The following is a 17,656-nucleotide window of genomic DNA, read 5'->3' as shown; positions in this document are numbered from 1 at the left end:
GGCAATTTCGGCCCCTCCATGTCACACCATTATGCAGCCCGTGACCCAAGGAGGCATTATATGTATGTGTGACCCTAGACATTAAGGGGGCGAAATTGCCCTTTTTAATAGCCTCTGGGGGGCACTAATGGGGCACAATGAGGTTATGGCCCAGTGGAAGGAGTCCATAGTACCTCTGGGAAATTGGCCTGGAGGATTTGGAGGCATTATGTCGTTAGCGCCGCTCCCCGGAATTTGTGCCCCGGGCTGGCGCAAGTACAGCGATGACGTTGCCACCCCGCGCCGTCCCCTTTGCGTCCCGCAGGGGAAATTGCCCCGTGGGCGGTGCGGATGGCGCCAGCCAATGTCACCACATGAACACCGTTGCTGGGGGGCCCCTTAAAGGGGAGACCGTTTGCGGCTTGAGCCGCCATGTTTTTCCAATTTTAAAGACCACCATTAGGTCACCCATCAGCCTTCTGCTTTCTAGAGTAAGGAGCACCAACCTATTCAATCCTGATAGTTATAACCTCTCAGTTCTGGTATCATCCTTGTAAATCTTTTTTAAACTAGTGTTTCTATATCCTGTGTGTAATAGCTCAGTATCACACCACATGGTGCATTTTCCGATTCAACCATTTGGGGAGCCCATTCAGTCACTGCTGAAATGACAAAAGGTCTTCAGTTAGTTTTCCGGCTGGTTTTCATCGCGTGGTGATACCATTTCTGTAAAGTCCTGTCCCCTCAGTACAGATTCACATGAGGCATGTAGTGACGTCAAGGTCACTCTGGACATGCACCTTTATTTCACAGCTCTGGAATGCTGCACTTGCCTGAGACCTGTCCTTATATACCTGTCTCTTGCAAGTGCACCCCTGGTAGTAAGGTATGCTGGTGGTTACAGGTCATATCTTATTACAGTCATGTATAGCATGTTAGGATACAGTTATATATAATAATGTAAGATACATGACATCACCCTCCCCCAAGGTCTTATTGTCTTTATAGGTTCAGTCTCTCAGGTGGTCTACGCTCTCGCGTGGAGCGTCTGAGTTGTGGTTCAGTTGTTTGCCTTGGTGTCTGTTTTTCTTTGGGTGTGGTTGCTGGTATCCCGCCTGGGCTGTCTGTTTCGATTGGTGTGATTGTTGTTGACTCGCCTGGGCTGTCTGTTGGGATTGCCCTTTCCTCAGGTTGTTCCCTCTGTCTGTCCACCAGGTGTGGAGCGAGTTCCACATTGTAGTCTGCCTCTGATTCCGCAGTGTTGTTGGTAAATCTGCTTTTGACTTGGTCTACATGCCCCCGGCAGGTTTTGCCATTGTCCATTTGTACTACCAGTAGCCTGTTTCCTTCCTTGCATGTTACTGTCCCTGCAAGCCATTTTGGACCCCTGCCATAGTTTAGTACAAACACTTTGTCCCCTATCTCATTCCATCTCCCCCTCGAATTTCTGTTATGGTACTCAGTCAGCTTACGGCGCTTTGCCTCAACGATTTCTTGCATGTCTGGAAGGATTAATGAGAGCCTTTTCATCAACAGTTGCGCGGGGGGGATCCCAGTCAGTGAGTGCAGACGAGATCTGTATGCCAGCATCAGTTGCGACAGGCGACCCTGCAGCGTGGGACCTTGGATTTTAAGCATGCCTTGTTTAATGATTTGCACTGCTCTCTCCGCCTGGTCGTTGGAGGCCGGCTTGAACGGTGCCGTCTTGACGTGATTTATGCCGTGGTCAATTATAAAGTCTTGGAATTCTGCGCTGGTGAAGCACGGACCATTGTCACTGACCAATATGTCAGGGATTCCGTGCGTTGCAAACATGGTTGCGAGGCTCTCCACAGTGGTGGAGGTTGTGCTCGAGTTTAAAATGGTGCATTCAATCCACTTTGAAAATGCATCTACAACTACAAGGAACATTTTTCCCATGAATGGGCCCGCATAGTTTACGTGCACCCGCGACCACGGTTTGGTAGGCCAGGGGCTCAGTGGAGCCTCCCTGGGGGCATTGCTGAGTTGGGCACAAATGGTGCACCTTCGGACGCAGAGCTCCAAGTCTGCGTCAATACCAGGCCACCAGATGTGGGATCTGGCTATGGCCTTCATGAGAATGATCCCCGGGTGCTCGCGGTGGAGCTCCTGGAGAAATGCCTCTCTGCCTCGCAGATGCATGACTACTCGGCTGCCCCACATCAGGCAGTCTGCTTGTAGTGATAACTCATGCATGCGCCTGTGAAAAGGTTTTAATTCTTCGGGGCAGGCATCGCAAGCCTCTGCCCAGCCACCGGTTAGGACACATCTTTTTACGAAGGATAACGTGGGGTCGCTGGCCGTCCAGGCTCTGATTTGGCGAGCCGTCATGGGTGAACCTGTGGACTCAAAGGCATTGATTGCCATGACTATCTCACTGTCCTGTTCATCAGACCCTTCCGTGATCGCCGGGGGTAGCCTGCTGAGCGCGTCGGCACAGTTGTCTGTGCCTGGTCTGTGCCTTATGGTATAGTCGTAGGACGCCAGCATGAGTGCCCACCGTTGAATTCGCGCCGAGGCGTTGGCGTTTATTGCCTTGCTCTTGGATAGGAGGGACGTGAGGGGCTTGTGGTCGGTTTCTAATGCGAACTTGGCCCCGAAAAGGTATTGGTGCATCTTTTTGACACCATACACGCATGCGAGCGCCTCCTTCTCTACCATTCCATACCCACGCTCCGCCCGCGAAAGTGACCTGGAGGCATAAGCTATGGGTTGTAATTTGCCCACACTGTTGACATGTTGCAAAAAGCACCCGACCCCATACGCTGACGCTTCGCATGTGAGAACTAGCTTTTTACCTGGGTCAAAGAAAGTCAAAACACTGTTGGAACACAGAAGGTTGCGTGCCTTATTGAAGGCGCGTTCCTGGGCGTCACCCCAAACCAATTGCACTTCTTCCTGAGTAGCATGTGGAGAGGCTCCAGCAGCATGCTTAAGTTCTGCATAAAGTTCCCAAGGTAATTGAGTAGCCCGAGAAAGGCGCGCAGTTCTGAGACATTCCGGGGCCTGGGTGCCAGGCGAATTGCTTCTGTTTTGGACTCTGTTGGGCGGATTCCATCAGCGGCAACCCTTCTGCCCAAAAATTCAACCTCGGGTGCGAGAAACAGGCACTTGGATTTCTTGACTCGTAGGCCTACCCGATCCAACCGCTTTAGTACTTCCTCCAAATTACGGAGATGGGAGTCGGTGTCCCTGCCCGTGATAAGTATGTCGTCTTGAAATACAACTGTCCCCGGGATGGACTTGAGAAGACTCTCCATGTTGCGCTGGAATATGGCAGCTGCCGACCTGATGCCAAATGGGCATCGATTGTACATGAAAAGGCCTCGATGTGTGTTGATGGTGGTGAGTAGCTTGGATTCCTCGGTCAATTCTTGCGTCATATATGCAGATGTGAGGTCTAATTTTGAGAAAAGTTTACCTCCAGCCAATGTGGCAAATAAGTTCTCCGCTCTGGGCAGCGGGTACTGGTCCTGTAGGGAGACTCTGTTTATGGTAGATTTGTAGTCCCCACAGATTCATACGGATCCATCAGGCTTCATGACTGGGACGATGGGACTTGCCCAGTCGCTAAATTCCACAGGTGATATAATGCCTTCCCGCAGAAGCCTGTCTAGTTCGTGTTCATTCTTTTCCCTCATCACATAGGGTACAGCTCTGGCCTTGTGATGGACCGGTCTAGCATCCTGTGTGATGTAGATTTTGATTTTGGCCCCTTTGCCCACACCTGGCTGAAAGAAATGTTCAAATCGCTTTATAACTGTTGAGCAGGAGGTCCGTTCCTCTAATGACATGGCATGGACATCATCCCATTTCCAGTTTAGTTTTGCCAGCCAGCTTCTCACCAGCAGTGCTGGGGGGTCTCCGGGGACAATCCACAGGGGAAGTCGGTTCACTGTCGCTTTGTGTGTGACAGAGAGCATGGCGCTGCCGAGGACTGGTACGATTTCTTTGGTATAGGTCCTTAGTTTGGTGTCGACCCTTGTGAGTTTTGGTCTGTCTCTTTTATGCGGCCATAGTTGTTCAAATTGTTGAGCGCCCATGAGAGATTGACTTGCTTCCGTATCCAGCTCCATGTTGACAGATATCCCGTTGAGTAGGACCCTCATCATTATAGGAGGCATCCTGTTGTAGGAGCAGCGGCCATTGATCGTGTTGACCCGCTGTACATCGGTGTCCCGGGTACTGTCCCCATCATCTTCTGGTTCGCTTTCCGACCCATCCGATTCGTATACCAGCCGAGCTGCCGTTTTTTTGCACATGCGGGCCAAATGCCCTGTATTTTCACAATTTCTGCAAACAGCCTGCTGAAATCGACACCCATTGATGAGTGCCCACCCCCACACCTCCAGCACAGACCTGTTCCATTGTTCAAAGTGTTCCCAAAGAATGAGCTGCGTCTGGCTGATCTCTCTTGAGCTTCTCTCAGTTTGTAGTTGATTGATCGCATTGTGGGTTGATGAGGTGTGAACGGCCGTTCCTGTGGCCCTTGATGGCTTCTGCCTGCTGTCGAGAGCCTGTTCTCCCGGTTTTGTCTGTGTATGGGGGCAGCAGCTGGTTTAGTGCTGTGAACTTCTTGTTCCGATATTTCGTTAGTTGTCGTACCTGCATTGTAAATCAACCTCGTTTCTTCTTCCCCTACCAAGAATGTCTGTGCAACCAGTGCTGCTGCCTCTAAGGTCAGATTCTTGGTCTTTATGAGCTTTCGGAATATGCCTGCGTGGCCTATTCCTTCAATGAAAAAGTCTCTCAGCATTTCTCTCCTCAGTTCATTGGAGAACTCACATAAACTAGCCAGCCTCCGAAGTTCCGCCACGAAGTCGGGTATGCTCTGGCCCACACAGCGTCTGTAGTTGTAGTTGTGTCTGGCCATGTGTAGGCTGCTCGCTGGCTTCAGGTGGTCTCTTACCAGTGTGCTCAATTCTTCAAACGACTTGCTTGCTGGTTTCTCGGGTGCCAAAGCGTATGTTTTCGAGCCACAGCTGGTCAAGAGATGGGCTTTTCTCTTGTCTGCCTTATCGTCGCCAAACCAGTCTCTGGTTACAAAGCTTTGCTGGAGCCTTTCTATAAAGTCCTTCCAATTGTCTCTCGCATTGTACTTTTCATCTGATCCGTTGTTCGCCATTCTGTGGATTCTGTAATCCCGTAACTCGTCGCCACTGTAAAGTCCTGTCCCCTCAGTACAGATTCACACGAGGCATGTAGCGAAGTCAAGGTCACTCTGGACCTGCACCTTTATTTCACAGCTCTGGAATGCTGCACTTGCCTGAGACCTGTCCTTATATACCTGTCTCTTGCAAGTGCACCCCTGGTGGTAAGGTATGCTGGTGGTTACAGGTCATATCTTATTACAGTCATGTATACCATGTTAGGATACAGTTATATATAATAATGTAAGATACATGACAATTTCTGGTATAATGTTTTATTCTGACATGACGGCAGTGAATAAAATGAGCTTACAATCACATTTCTGACCTTGTGTCACTCTCCAATTGTGTCGGTTAGGCCTGACCAGGATGATCAATTCATTTCTATTGTGGAAAAGAACATCGGGCGGGTTGTAAAACGGGTTGCCGATTTATTATCGCCCGCTCTGCACCACCATCCAAGACAAATTTCACCCCCCCCATCTCTTGGGCTTCCAACATATTATTTGAAAGACAACCTGCCTATGAATGTCATCCCATAATCACCCGCTGTTAGTTTACAAGATAGAACATTCAGTGATCTCCTCAGAGCTGCTCCCCCTCTGCCACCATAACTTTGGCAGAAGTGTGATGGAAACTTTAGAGTGTGGAACTATACATATTTCTGGATGTCTATGGTTCTCAGATCATTAAAAAAAGATCTTGCGAAAAATGGCAGATTTTTTTTAATAGATATGCTTCCAGGAATTATATTTTCCTATGTTTACTAACGTTAGTTAAAAAGGCAACATAAGAAAGAAAGACTTGCATTTATATAAAATGTCCCAAAGCGCTTTACAGCCAATGAAATACTGTTGTAATGTAGAATACATGGCAGCTAATTTGCTCCCACAAATAGCAATGTGATGATGACCAGATAAATGATAACGTCCAGATAATTTGTTTTAGTGATGTTGGTTGAGGATACATTATGTGGAAAAATTCAGGGAAGGGCACTGGTGATAACTCCCCTGCTCTGAGAAATACTCTCGTACCATGGGATATTTTATGTCTACCTGAGACAGCTGACAAGGCCTCCATTTTAACATTTCATCTGAAAGACGACACCTCTAACAATGCAGCACACCCTCAATACTGCACTGAAGTGTTAGTCTAGATTTTTGTGCTCAAGTCTCTGGAGTGGGACTTGAACTCAAAACCTTCTGACTCAGAGACAAGAATGCTACCAACTAAGCCACAGTTGACACTTATGAGCATGAGCGCAACATTCAAAGATATATCCCCAGATGTCTCACCTATGGAAAAGCACAAATTTAGCTGGTTATCTTAATAATGACACTCCAGTTGTGAAATGCTTTTTGTTCTGATGCATTATTTAAGCCTTTAGTTCATAGAAATAAATGTCTGAAGATTGTACACTACCATTCTTGCCACTGCACCTTCCGGCCATTACAAACAAAACTGAAATCGATTTTCAATTTAAAGAAATCATGGTAAATGAAAGTTGTTTGCGGGGTACATCCATGTACATAATGGCACGGGATTATGAACAAGTTTAAAATGAATGAATCAGTGTCATTTTCATTGTCGCATCATTCTGTTTGTGATGTGATTTAAAACTCAGCTCTTCAATGAGGTGATTCTAGCACAAATTCTCCACAATGCATTCCAAAGCAGATTTTGAGCGAGATTGAAACAGAACCAGCAGTTTTCGGAGCCAACTCAACGCTCAGATGCTGACTTGGAATGCCATTTTGTTCACTGACACATCTCAATACTCGGCAAGCAACGACTTGATTTTGCAACAATAGAGGGAAATTGGTAACAGCTGTATAAGAAGGAAAAATATGCCTTTTCAAGCAAAACAATCATAACCACCTTCTTCTGAGGCAGTCCCCGGGAGTCAAGAATGACTTGCTTCCACACTAAAATGAGTTCTAAGGTGACTAATGAGTCCTGTGCAGGATCTACAGACTTTTCACAAGTGGGGCAGATGGTGGTTGAAGGGACACTGATTCATTCATTTTAAACTTGTTCATAATCCCGTGCCATTATGTGCTTGGTTTGCCGTGCGCTCCTTCCTCTGTTTGTACTTGGTTTCCGCGTGCTCCCGACGAAGAGACTCGAAGTGTTTGGCGCCTTCAAGAATGCTTCTCCTCCACTTTGGGCGGTCATAAGCCAGGGATTCCCAAGAGTCATTGGGGATGTTCAGGGAGGCTTTGAGGGCATCCTTGAAGCTTGTTGTTTGCCCTCCTGAGATTCACTTGCCGTGACGGAGCTCGGAGTAGAGTGCTTGTTTCGGGAGTCTTGTATCAGGCATGCGGACAATGTGGCCCGTCCATCACAGCTGATTGAGCGTGATCAATGCCTCGATGCTGGGGATGTTGGCCTAAGAGCGAACACTGACGTTGGCACACCTATCCTGCCGATGGATTTGCAGGATTTTGCGGAGGCAGCGTTAGTGGTACTTCTCCAGTTACAATCATAACTAAAATTGTATCAACACTTGCTTTTTACAATATTGCATTCAGATGGCATTGATAAATCAGCACAAAGTAACATAATGTTGGGTACTGCTTGTTATGTTTCTTAAAAATTTTAGCTATCGCCAGTGTATGGGTTGATGAAAATATCACAACATGGTGATGCATTACCACGGTTTCATATAATAGTCTAAAACTAGAACAATTGCTTGCTCTTGCCTCAATTTTTCCAGATGTTGTGGCATTGTTTTCCTGTATTAATATTTACAGATTTGTTAAAATATCAGTTACTCCATAAAGGTTTTATGCAACATTTTATGCTACACCAGAAACTAACTCCTTGCCAGCAATTTGAGAAGAAAGACTTGCATTTATATCTTGCTTTTCACGACCACTGGACATCCCAAAGCGCTTTACAGCCAATGAAGCACTTTTAAAAATATTGTCACTGTTGTAATATAGGAAATTAATTACTTTTAAATGTGATAAACCCCTCAAGATACATGTTCATATTCACATAAAATACATACAAAAAGGTATGTATAGGACTACCTGCATCATTTCCTTGTGTAGGTGCAATGATTTGAGATTTATGCAATAATGTTCTTACCTGTTAAGAATAAATCTTTTTGTTTCTGTTCTCTTGTTGATTGGGCAAAACATCTTGTTTTCAACCAATTAGGATCAAATTCACTGATGTGCTGGTCTGGCCATATGACTGAAATCTGGAGTAAGACAGCGATGATTAAAAAAAGGAGTTTGAAAATAGATCGCCATTGTAAGGGATAAATTGTAAGATTTGCAAAATAAAAAGGGTAATCACCGGACTGCCTATTTGGGGTATTTAGACCTTCTGTTCCTTAGTGTCGTTCTCTAAGTCCTTGATTATTTACTGATCTCTAGCCTGTGCTTTTACGTCATGTAATTGCTTACAGAGTTCCATTACAAATATGGTCCTATGTCCTCGCTTCCTAAAACCAAGACTTCTGGCAGTCTCATTAGTTCAAAGGGTGTCAGTACTGTCATCCATCTAGGGGTTGCCTTGAGCTTCATTAGTACTTGGGGTAACCTACCCATCCCTTTCCAGTCTCTTCGATTGCCTCGGCTAGGGCTGCTTTTAAGATCCTATTCATTCGTTCCCCCAATCCGGAAGATTCCGGGTGATATGGGATATTTTTGCCTGATCCCAAGGAAAAAGTGCAGGCCTTTTTCATTATCTTCCCTGTGAAGTGTGTACCTTGATCTGAGTCCAGCTGTAGTGGCATTGCCTCGGCTAGGATCCCGGCTACGGTTTCTGCTGAACAATTTGTAGTGGCGAAAGCTTCTACCCACTTTGTAAACTAGTCTATGTAACTAGGCAGTATGTCTTCCCCTTGTTGCTGGGTAACGGTCCAGTAAAATCTATCTGTAAGTTTTCCCAGGGCCCTTTTGGTCGTGGCTGATGTCCCATTCTGAACTTTACTTTCCCGCCTGGGTTGTATTTTGCGCATATCACTCACCTTCTACAGTGGTCCTCTATATTTCTACCTATTCCCTTCCATCACCAGCATCTGGACATCGAGTTTATCATGTTGGTTCTACCTGTATGGACATACCCGTGGTATAAATTTAGTAGGCTCCCCTGGGTGCATTCCAGGGCCACCGCATTCCCATCTTTCCTCCATATCCCGTTGGTCCCTCTCTGCTTCCACCCCTCCTTTTCCTGTGGAGTGGCTTCTCCCTGCACCTAAGCATGTTTACTTCCTCAGGCCCGATTGTACATACTCCGACTTGGGCGTTCCCGGCCAGTGTACCTGTCTCCGCCACCCACTTGGCTGCTTTGTCTGCCCATGCATCTCCCTGTTGATGTTGATTGGTAATTTTTATGTGCGCTTTAACCTTTGTGTGTCCCGACATTACTATGCCACTGACCTATGCCTGTCCCCATGTAATGATCTTTACTGTGGTGGGTATAGATGTGGAAGGGCCTATTCTGGTTGGGTAATCCCAGGGCTGGAGCACTTGTGACAGCTTGTTTTAACCTTACAACCACAATTTCCTGATCTCGGCATTTCTACCTGACCCCTTTCACGGATCCTGGCCCGGGCATTGATCGAATTGCTTCCTTTCTGTCCTTAGGCATCTATGTCTTGCCTTGTGATATTATGTTAGATATGTTACTTTGCTCCTTCCCACCTGCACCTTCCTAGGATTTATTTTTAATCCTGCGCTCTGTGTAGCTCCTAGCACTGTAGTTAAAGCTAGTACGTGTTGTTCTGAGCTGGAGGCAGTAAGGATATCATCCACATACTGCAAAAGGGTACTCCCTTCTTTGCCTGTTGTGGGCCTTGCCTTCCTGCGCCCCCTCCCTTATTGCAGCTAAAACATATTAGGTGAGCTGCGTGGGTGTGGGTCTCCTCACTCTTCGTTGCTGCTGCTATTTTTGCTATCTTCTCTCTTTGTTCTGACTATAACTCCTCTACGTGTTCTGCCCACTCCAAAGTTTCATCGTAATTGTGCCCCACATTAAATCCTAACTTAATTATCTTTTGATGTGCTTCTCCTAGTCTGTCTTTAAACATTTTCAAGAATGCTGCATTATTTTTGTCAGGGTCATCAGCCCCAGAGTGATCTTTGTACTCAATCCACTTTTGTTCCCCGTACTCCCGTACCCTTTCGCCTGCCTTTTGAGCCACATTCAGTATTCTACTCCAGTTGTGAATGTCTGCTAAGGTTAGATTATGGGCGTCTAGCATTTCTTCCACCTTTGCTTTCGGGGTTGGTAACTCATTCAATAAAATTTGTCTCTCCTGTGGGCTGAGGGGTATCTCCTGTATGGTAATATGGGCTGCTCTACGTCCGTTGGTGGGAATTGTGGTAGTGCATATCAGCGCCGCTGATAGGTAGCCATTATCATGTGCAGGGGGCCACTCTACTCCGCACTCGTTATCCCAATCTGGTTTACTGTTAGGTTAGGTTTGTGGACTACACTTACCCACTGTGGGTGATGTAGAATAATGAATGTGACTGCCCTAGTAGAGCGCAAGCCTGTTTCATTATCTTCCCTGTGAAGTGTGCACCTTGATCTGAGTCCAGCTGTAGTGGCATTGCCTCGGCTAGGATCCTGGCCACGGTTTCTGCTGAACAATTTCTAGTGGCAAAAGCTTCTACCCACTTCGTAAACTGGTCTATTGTAACTAGGCAGTATGTCTTTCCCTTGTTGCTGGGTAATGGTCCAGTAAAATCTATCTGCAAGTTTTCCCAGGGTCCTTTCGGTCAGGGCTGATGTCCCATTCTGACCTTTACTTTGCCCCCTGGGTTGTATTTTGCGCAGGGTACAGACCCTCTGACCTGATGGTAAAGGACGGAGCAACAGTAGACTTAAATAATGGACATAATTCGAACACTGAGAAATTAGAGAAGACCCCAAGTGGAGGAAAGATAGAAGAAACAGAGGATACCCCAGGCGGGGCATAATTCAAACACCGAGAAAATACTGACTTCTGCTTTACTCCGCTTGACGAGACAGATATAAATGGGTTTATTATAACCCCTGAACTAGATTTTGTATTATCTATACCACAGTATGATGTGACAAAGGGAGATCCTCTATACCAAACAAACAATGGAGGAGAAACACGTGTGCGGTACCGTGACAAACCAGAAATTGTTATAAAAATAACCAAGTTGCTTTATGTCGAGATCCACTACGAATGATCAAAGATGACTATGGATATGACCAAGTAGATGGGTACACCTTGAGTATCACTCCCCTAACACATGACTACTAAATTATCGCTGTTCCTTGAGGATATGGAGATTGATGTGTGAGCACCATGGCAACTGAAATGAAGAAAGGAACACCTCATGCACTATTATGGATATTGACTCAATAGATCTACTGATGATTTTGTAGTAGGGTAGCTCTTCTCCAAAGCCTGTATAAATTGTACTCAAAACCTCATGTATATCGAAGGTTTAGACTGAACCTTCCCGTGCATTGCTCAAAATAAAGCCGGTAAACCTGAGGTTTCATGTGTTAGCTTCCGTGGTCATTATACAGTGGGAGCTGGGCGAGGTGTCAATTAACTATATCAGTTAATCCACCCCGAGGAAGAGAAGCCTTCCTTTTACCCCAACAGACGGCGAGGTGTCGACTACCTATATCAGGGTAGTCCGCCCCGAGGGAGAGAAGCCTCCTTTTTACCCCTACATTACCTATTTGCAACTCTTACAATTTATCCCTTAAACTATTTTTACCTGCCTCTGTATATAGAACTAATATTAAATACCAGTAGCAACAAATATTTAAATTACTTGGAAAATTAAAAATGACATTTGGCTTATTACATTAGTGTGTCAATGGCATGCAACACTAAATAATAAGATGTGGGCTGACATAAGAACATAATAAAAAGAAACAGAAGTAGGCCATTCGGCCCCTCGAGCCTGCTCCGCTATTCAATAAGATCATGCTGATCTGATCTTGGCCTTAACTCCACTTCCCTGTCTGCTTCCCATAATCCTTGACTCCCTTATCATTCAAAAATCTGTCTATCTCCACCTTTGAATATATTCAATGACCCAGCCTCAACAGCTCTCTGGGGTAGAGAATTCCAAAGATTCATGACCCTCGGAGAAGAAATTCCTCCTCATTTCCATTTTAAATGGGAGACCCCTTATTCTGAAAATATGTCCCCTAATACTAGATTCCCCCATGAGGGGAAACATCCTCTATGCATCTAACCTGTCAAGCCCCCTTAGAATCTTATACATTTCAATTAGATCACCTCTCAGTCTTCTAAAAGAATTGCTCGGTGATTTCCAACATAAGAGGGAAGTCGCACTATCAGCTGAACCTTTTGGGCAAGGGCCTGAATGGAAGCTAACTGCCAGTCTCGAAAAGGGATAAAATCAGAAGACCGAGTCACACTGGATTACTCTCAAATGCTAACTGGTAGCTTGGTCAAGATTTTTGTGGACTCTTGGGAGCGGGTAATGTTATCTGCTAACTCAGAAAATGATGTGCAGTATAAGAGGACTTAATAGAAGATGAGCAATTAAAAATTGAAGCGGGTAAAGAATAAATAGAATGAATGTACTAATGAAACTTAGGGCTAGACTTTCCACTTGGTGGCTAAGGAACCAAAAAATGGACCTTGTTGCAGCGATCTGGGACGTATCGCCCGTGCTGATCGCCGGCACAAGGCCCATTTTTTTTTTTAGCGATTTTCCACTCGGCCTTACCCCAGCGATGTCAAATGGGCTATGTGATTTCTCGCCGATCTCATGATTGCCCAAAGAAATCGGCAGCAAATGGAAAAAAAAATCTTCCCTAGCAACGCTATACTGCGCATGTGTAGCTTGATTTTTTTTTCAGGTTGATTTTCTTTGTCGCGTTTTGAGAGGTCAGGGATCATCACATATGCTCAGAAGCTCTGAGGGTCAGGGAGAGAGAGAGAGAGGAGAAAGCATTTTGTGCACGAAAGCTCTGATTTATCTGTTAATAATCGACATTCTTTGAATTTTTTTTCCATTGAAAATAATTTTCTGTACTGTTAGTTACACTGACAATAATTTAGCAAGTTAAAAATATTGGAAACTAAACTGATAATTACTGGTAATTCAAGTTAAAAATTTATCAGTACCAATTTGTTTAATAAAAATGGAGGGATCAGTTGAGAGGCGTGGGACCAAGCCCTTCAGCGAGGAGGCCAATGAGGCCCTCGTGAATGTTGTCAGCATGAGGTGGGAGGATCTGACAAAGGGTGGGCATGGGAAACCTCCACCCCGTGCATATCGGAGGATTTGGTCTGACATTGCCGATGTAGTCACGTTGGCATTTAATGAAGCGCACACACCGGATCAGTGCCGCAAACGGTGGAACAGCCTACTGGCAGCTGCGAGAGTAAGTTGAAATTTATGTTTATGTATTATTTAATGATCTATGGAAATTGTAACTAGAATCTGCAATGTTATTTCGTTACATTTAAACATAACTAAATTATGAATAAATTTATGCACCACAGCATAAATTTGAATGTTATAGTATGAAATATGTTATTTTATTCGTATGCAACGTAATGCTAATTTGTAATTGAACATTTAAATCTGTCAGTCTTAAATATCTTCAATGTCTTAAATTGCCTGATCCATTTGCTTATGCCATGCAATGTTAGTGTATCATTTACAGATGAAGATATCGATCAACCATTGTGAGCAATGCAGGACGTGTGGGGGCTCTGCCATGATGCACTGTTTAAGTGCTTACGAGGAGCTTGCGGTGGCCTTGGTGGGGCCAGAAAGCCGTTCGGTCACAACCCGTGTTGTGGCCGAACCCACCCTTGAGACACGTGAGTAATGAGAAGTGTGCATTGTGCAATGTGTGAATCATTAGTAAATACTAAAAATATCGCAGTTACGCGTGTAATGTTATGCAATTATAATATAATTTGATGTTATGCAATTATAATGTAATGTTATGCAATTATAATGTGATTTGATATATAATTGTGATGTACTATTGATCTTCGAATGAGGTCATGTTAGGTCATGTTAAACCTGGTGATCACCTGTGCATATGGGGTAATGGAAAGCATTGTAATGTTTTGAGTTCGTGAAAAATTGTAATGCATTGATTTGAATTGTTAAACGTTGTTTATCAATTTAAAGGTCAAGTGGTCGTCGAGTCAGTGGAGTCCACTACCACTGAACCATCTCAAACATCACAGGAGGATGAAGAAGAAGAGCCACTGCAGACTCCTGCTACTGTGCTTCAGCAGGAGGAGGAGACGGAAGAAGAGATTTTTTTTGTGGAAGGGGGAAACAACCTGCGGCCATCTCGGTTGAGATGGAAGAAGCACCGGGACCAAGCGGTGTGCAGGTGGCAATGCCAAGGCGCGTCATATTGCAAACGCTGACCCCACGGAGGTCCGGTCAGAGTGGCGAGTAATCGCCTACCTTGGAGGGCCAGGCAGAGAGCTTGATTTCCCTGTGCAGGGAGACGGTCATGATTGATCGCGACCTTATCCAGGGGTTCGCGGGATTCTCTGTGAACTGGAACCAGTTTCCAGCATCCTGGAGCGAGTTCTGCCAGAACTTCTCCAACTGGTCTTCTGAGCAGTCACAGACTGCAAGGGAGACCTTGGAGGCTATTCGGCAGCAGACAGCCGCAACCAATGCCCTACGGATTGCATTGTTGGCTGGACACGGCGCTGCACCTCAAGGTGTCGTGCCTGCTCGCAGCGAGACCCCGGGCACGCAAGCGAGTACGGAGGGCACAGTTCCTCCGGACTCGGAAGTAGAGCATCAGGCTTAAGCTTCCTCTCCGTCACCTCCACCACGGCAGGAAGTCTTGACATCCCACTCTGCACAACGTCTTGGTGTCGGTCTGCGTAGACCAAAACGGGCGGGTGGGGTGCGAACACAGGGTGGGGCTGCGCCTGGAGGGAAACATGGCCGCAGGTAGGGAGGGGGGCGTTACAGTTTGTTCAATTGTTGAATTGTTCTTGTTCCTGTTTTGTTGGTTTTGTTTGTTGTTATTGGTTAATTGTTACTTGTTAATTGTTAACATTTTGTATTTGAGGGAAGGGTGGTTGGTGCAGGGGGTGGGGTGCAGGAGGTATGGAGGGATAGTTTTTCAACTTTTATTTGCGTTTTTCTAAATAAAAAAAATGTCTTTAATTCAATAAATTGTGTGTGTCTTCTCTCTTAGTTAGTTATCAACTATACAGATATTATTCCACATCTGAGCATTCTATTAATATACGAGTACTTTAGTAACACCTTCTAATAAATTCTATTATATAAAACCTATTCACTAAAAACATAATAATACCTATATGAAAAATTACAGCTCTCATCCTCATTAAATTCTATTATATAAAACCTAATTATATAAAACCAAACGTAATGATAACTATATGAAAACTTACAGCTCAGTAAATTATACTATATCAAACCTATTTAATAAAAATAATGCAATAATACCTATTTATATTCCCTGTCTCAATATTCTGAGTACAACTAGCTCTCTAATTAAATCACAACTAATCCTCCAACCATCCAGTGAAGTCAAAATGGCGTCCGTAGTGCCCATTTTCCTTCTCTTAGGTCCAGAAAAAGCAACTATTTCTCAGCACTGTTTTGGGCCTTACATCAGCCCAGCAAAGTGCATGCTAGGTGCTGAAACTTAGGATGGGCCTTGTGTGGGCGATCATTTCGGCGATCTTCTCGGAGATCAAAATGGAAACTTAGGCCCCTGTTTTTCGGGCGATATTTTGGGCCTAGTTTCCACTTTTTGCTCAAAATGGGCGATAGAGGTCCGTTTTGGGCCATAGATGTGCCATAGATGGGCGATGTGAAGTGGACAGTCGAGCCCATATAATGTGAAATCAGCATTGAAACATAGTATTAACGCTTTATAACGTGAAATCAACATTGAAACATAGAACTGATAGATCAACAAGATAACAGGCGCACCAACATCAGTATCCTCATTCAGGCTAACATCCCCAGCATTGAAGCACTGACCACACTCGATCAGCTCTGCTGGGCAGGCTACATAGTCTGCATGCCAGACACGAGACTCCCAAAGCAAGTGCTCTACTCGGAGCTCCTTCATGGCAAACGAGCCAAAGTTGGGCAGCGGAAACGTTACAAGGACACCCTCAAAGCCTCCCTGATAAAGTGCAACATCCCCACTGACACCTGGCCCAAGACCACCCTAAGTGGAGGAAGTGCATCCGAGAGGGCGCTGAGCACCTTGAGTCTCATTGCCGAGAGCATGCAGAAATCAAGCGCAGACAGCGGAAAGAGCGTGCAGCAAACCAGTCCCATCCGCCCCTTCCCTCAATGACTATCTGAACCACCTGAGACAGAGTCTGTGGCTCTTGTGTTGGACTGTTCAGCCACCAAAGAACTCATTCAGGAGTGGAGGCAAGTCTTCCTCGATTCCGAGGGACTGCCTATGATGATGAGGAATGTGAGAGTAAAATAGTGGAGAGATATGGGATGATACAGCCTGGTACTGGAGAGGTACAAGATTCAAAATCGACTTGTGAGCTGATGGGATCCCTGAGATGAATGGCAATCACAGGTAGAAAGAGTGTGTAGTGTGATAAGGTAACTGGTACCCACCGGTACAAGGAATGGTGGTTGTCTCCATTAGCTATGTTATGTATAAGATGCCTGTCTACTTATTAGCTTTACCTTATGTGAACTTGTATCTAACTCTTCTTTTTGGTGTAATCATGTAATGGGTGGACATGGCAGTGGTCACGTGCACCCAGGATCTGAGACTTTTTGCAGCTCGGGTGAGCACACTCCTGGAAGCCTGCAAGCAAGATAGAATAGAACTAGCCTCAGTTAGGACACAAAAGCAAAATACTGCAGATGCTGGAATCTGAAATAAAAACAGAAAATGCTGGAAATCTCAGCGGGTCAGGCAGCATCTGTGGAGAGAAAAACAGAGTTAACGTTTCAGGTTGATGACCCTTCGTATCGGTGCCGTTTCCTGCTCTTGCCCTGAACTAGAAAATGTAATTTACTTTGCATCCAATTTCCACCCTTCCCTCACCTTTACATGGTCTATCTCCGACTCTTCCCTTCCCTTCCTCAACTTCTCGGTCTCCATTTCTGGGGATAGGCTTTCGACCAGTATCCACTATAAGCCCACTGTCTCCCACAGCTACCTTGATTACACTTCCTCCCAGCCCGCATCCTGTAAGGACTCCATTCCATTCTCCCAGTTTCTCTGTCTCTGTCGCATTTGCTCGGACAATATCACCTTTTACACTAGTGCCTCTGACATGTCTTCCTTTTTCCTCAACCAAGGATTCCCATCCACCGTGGTTAACATGGCCCTCGATTGTGACCGTTCTATTTCCTGCACCTCTGCTCTCACCCCTTCCCCTCCCTCTCAGAACCACCTTTCACCCCACCAGCTTCCATGTTCAACAGATCATCCTCCACCATTTCCGTCACCTCCAGCGTGATCCCACCACCAATCACATCTTCCCCTCCCCTCCCCTTTCAGCACTCTGA

At 45.5% G+C, this 17,656-nt stretch overlaps 1 protein-coding gene across 2 annotated transcripts in view; it reads right to left on the bottom strand.

Annotated features, from left to right (window-relative positions):
* Positions 1-17,656, bottom strand: part of bbox1 (butyrobetaine (gamma), 2-oxoglutarate dioxygenase (gamma-butyrobetaine hydroxylase) 1) — a 348,518-nt gene that overhangs the window by 286,257 nt on the left and 44,605 nt on the right. For both annotated transcript variants that reach the window (XM_070899686.1, XM_070899687.1), the window contains exon 3: positions 8,244-8,358. In XM_070899686.1, the coding sequence (XP_070755787.1) occupies positions 8,244-8,358 (115 nt within the window). The remainder of the gene's footprint in view (positions 1-8,243; positions 8,359-17,656) is intronic.

The sequence above is a fragment of the Pristiophorus japonicus genome, chromosome 14, assembly GCF_044704955.1.
Source record: "Pristiophorus japonicus isolate sPriJap1 chromosome 14, sPriJap1.hap1, whole genome shotgun sequence".
NCBI lineage: Eukaryota > Metazoa > Chordata > Chondrichthyes > Pristiophoridae > Pristiophorus > Pristiophorus japonicus.
Note: the sequence above shows the minus strand (reverse complement) of the source record. Positions and strands in the feature narration are given on the sequence as shown.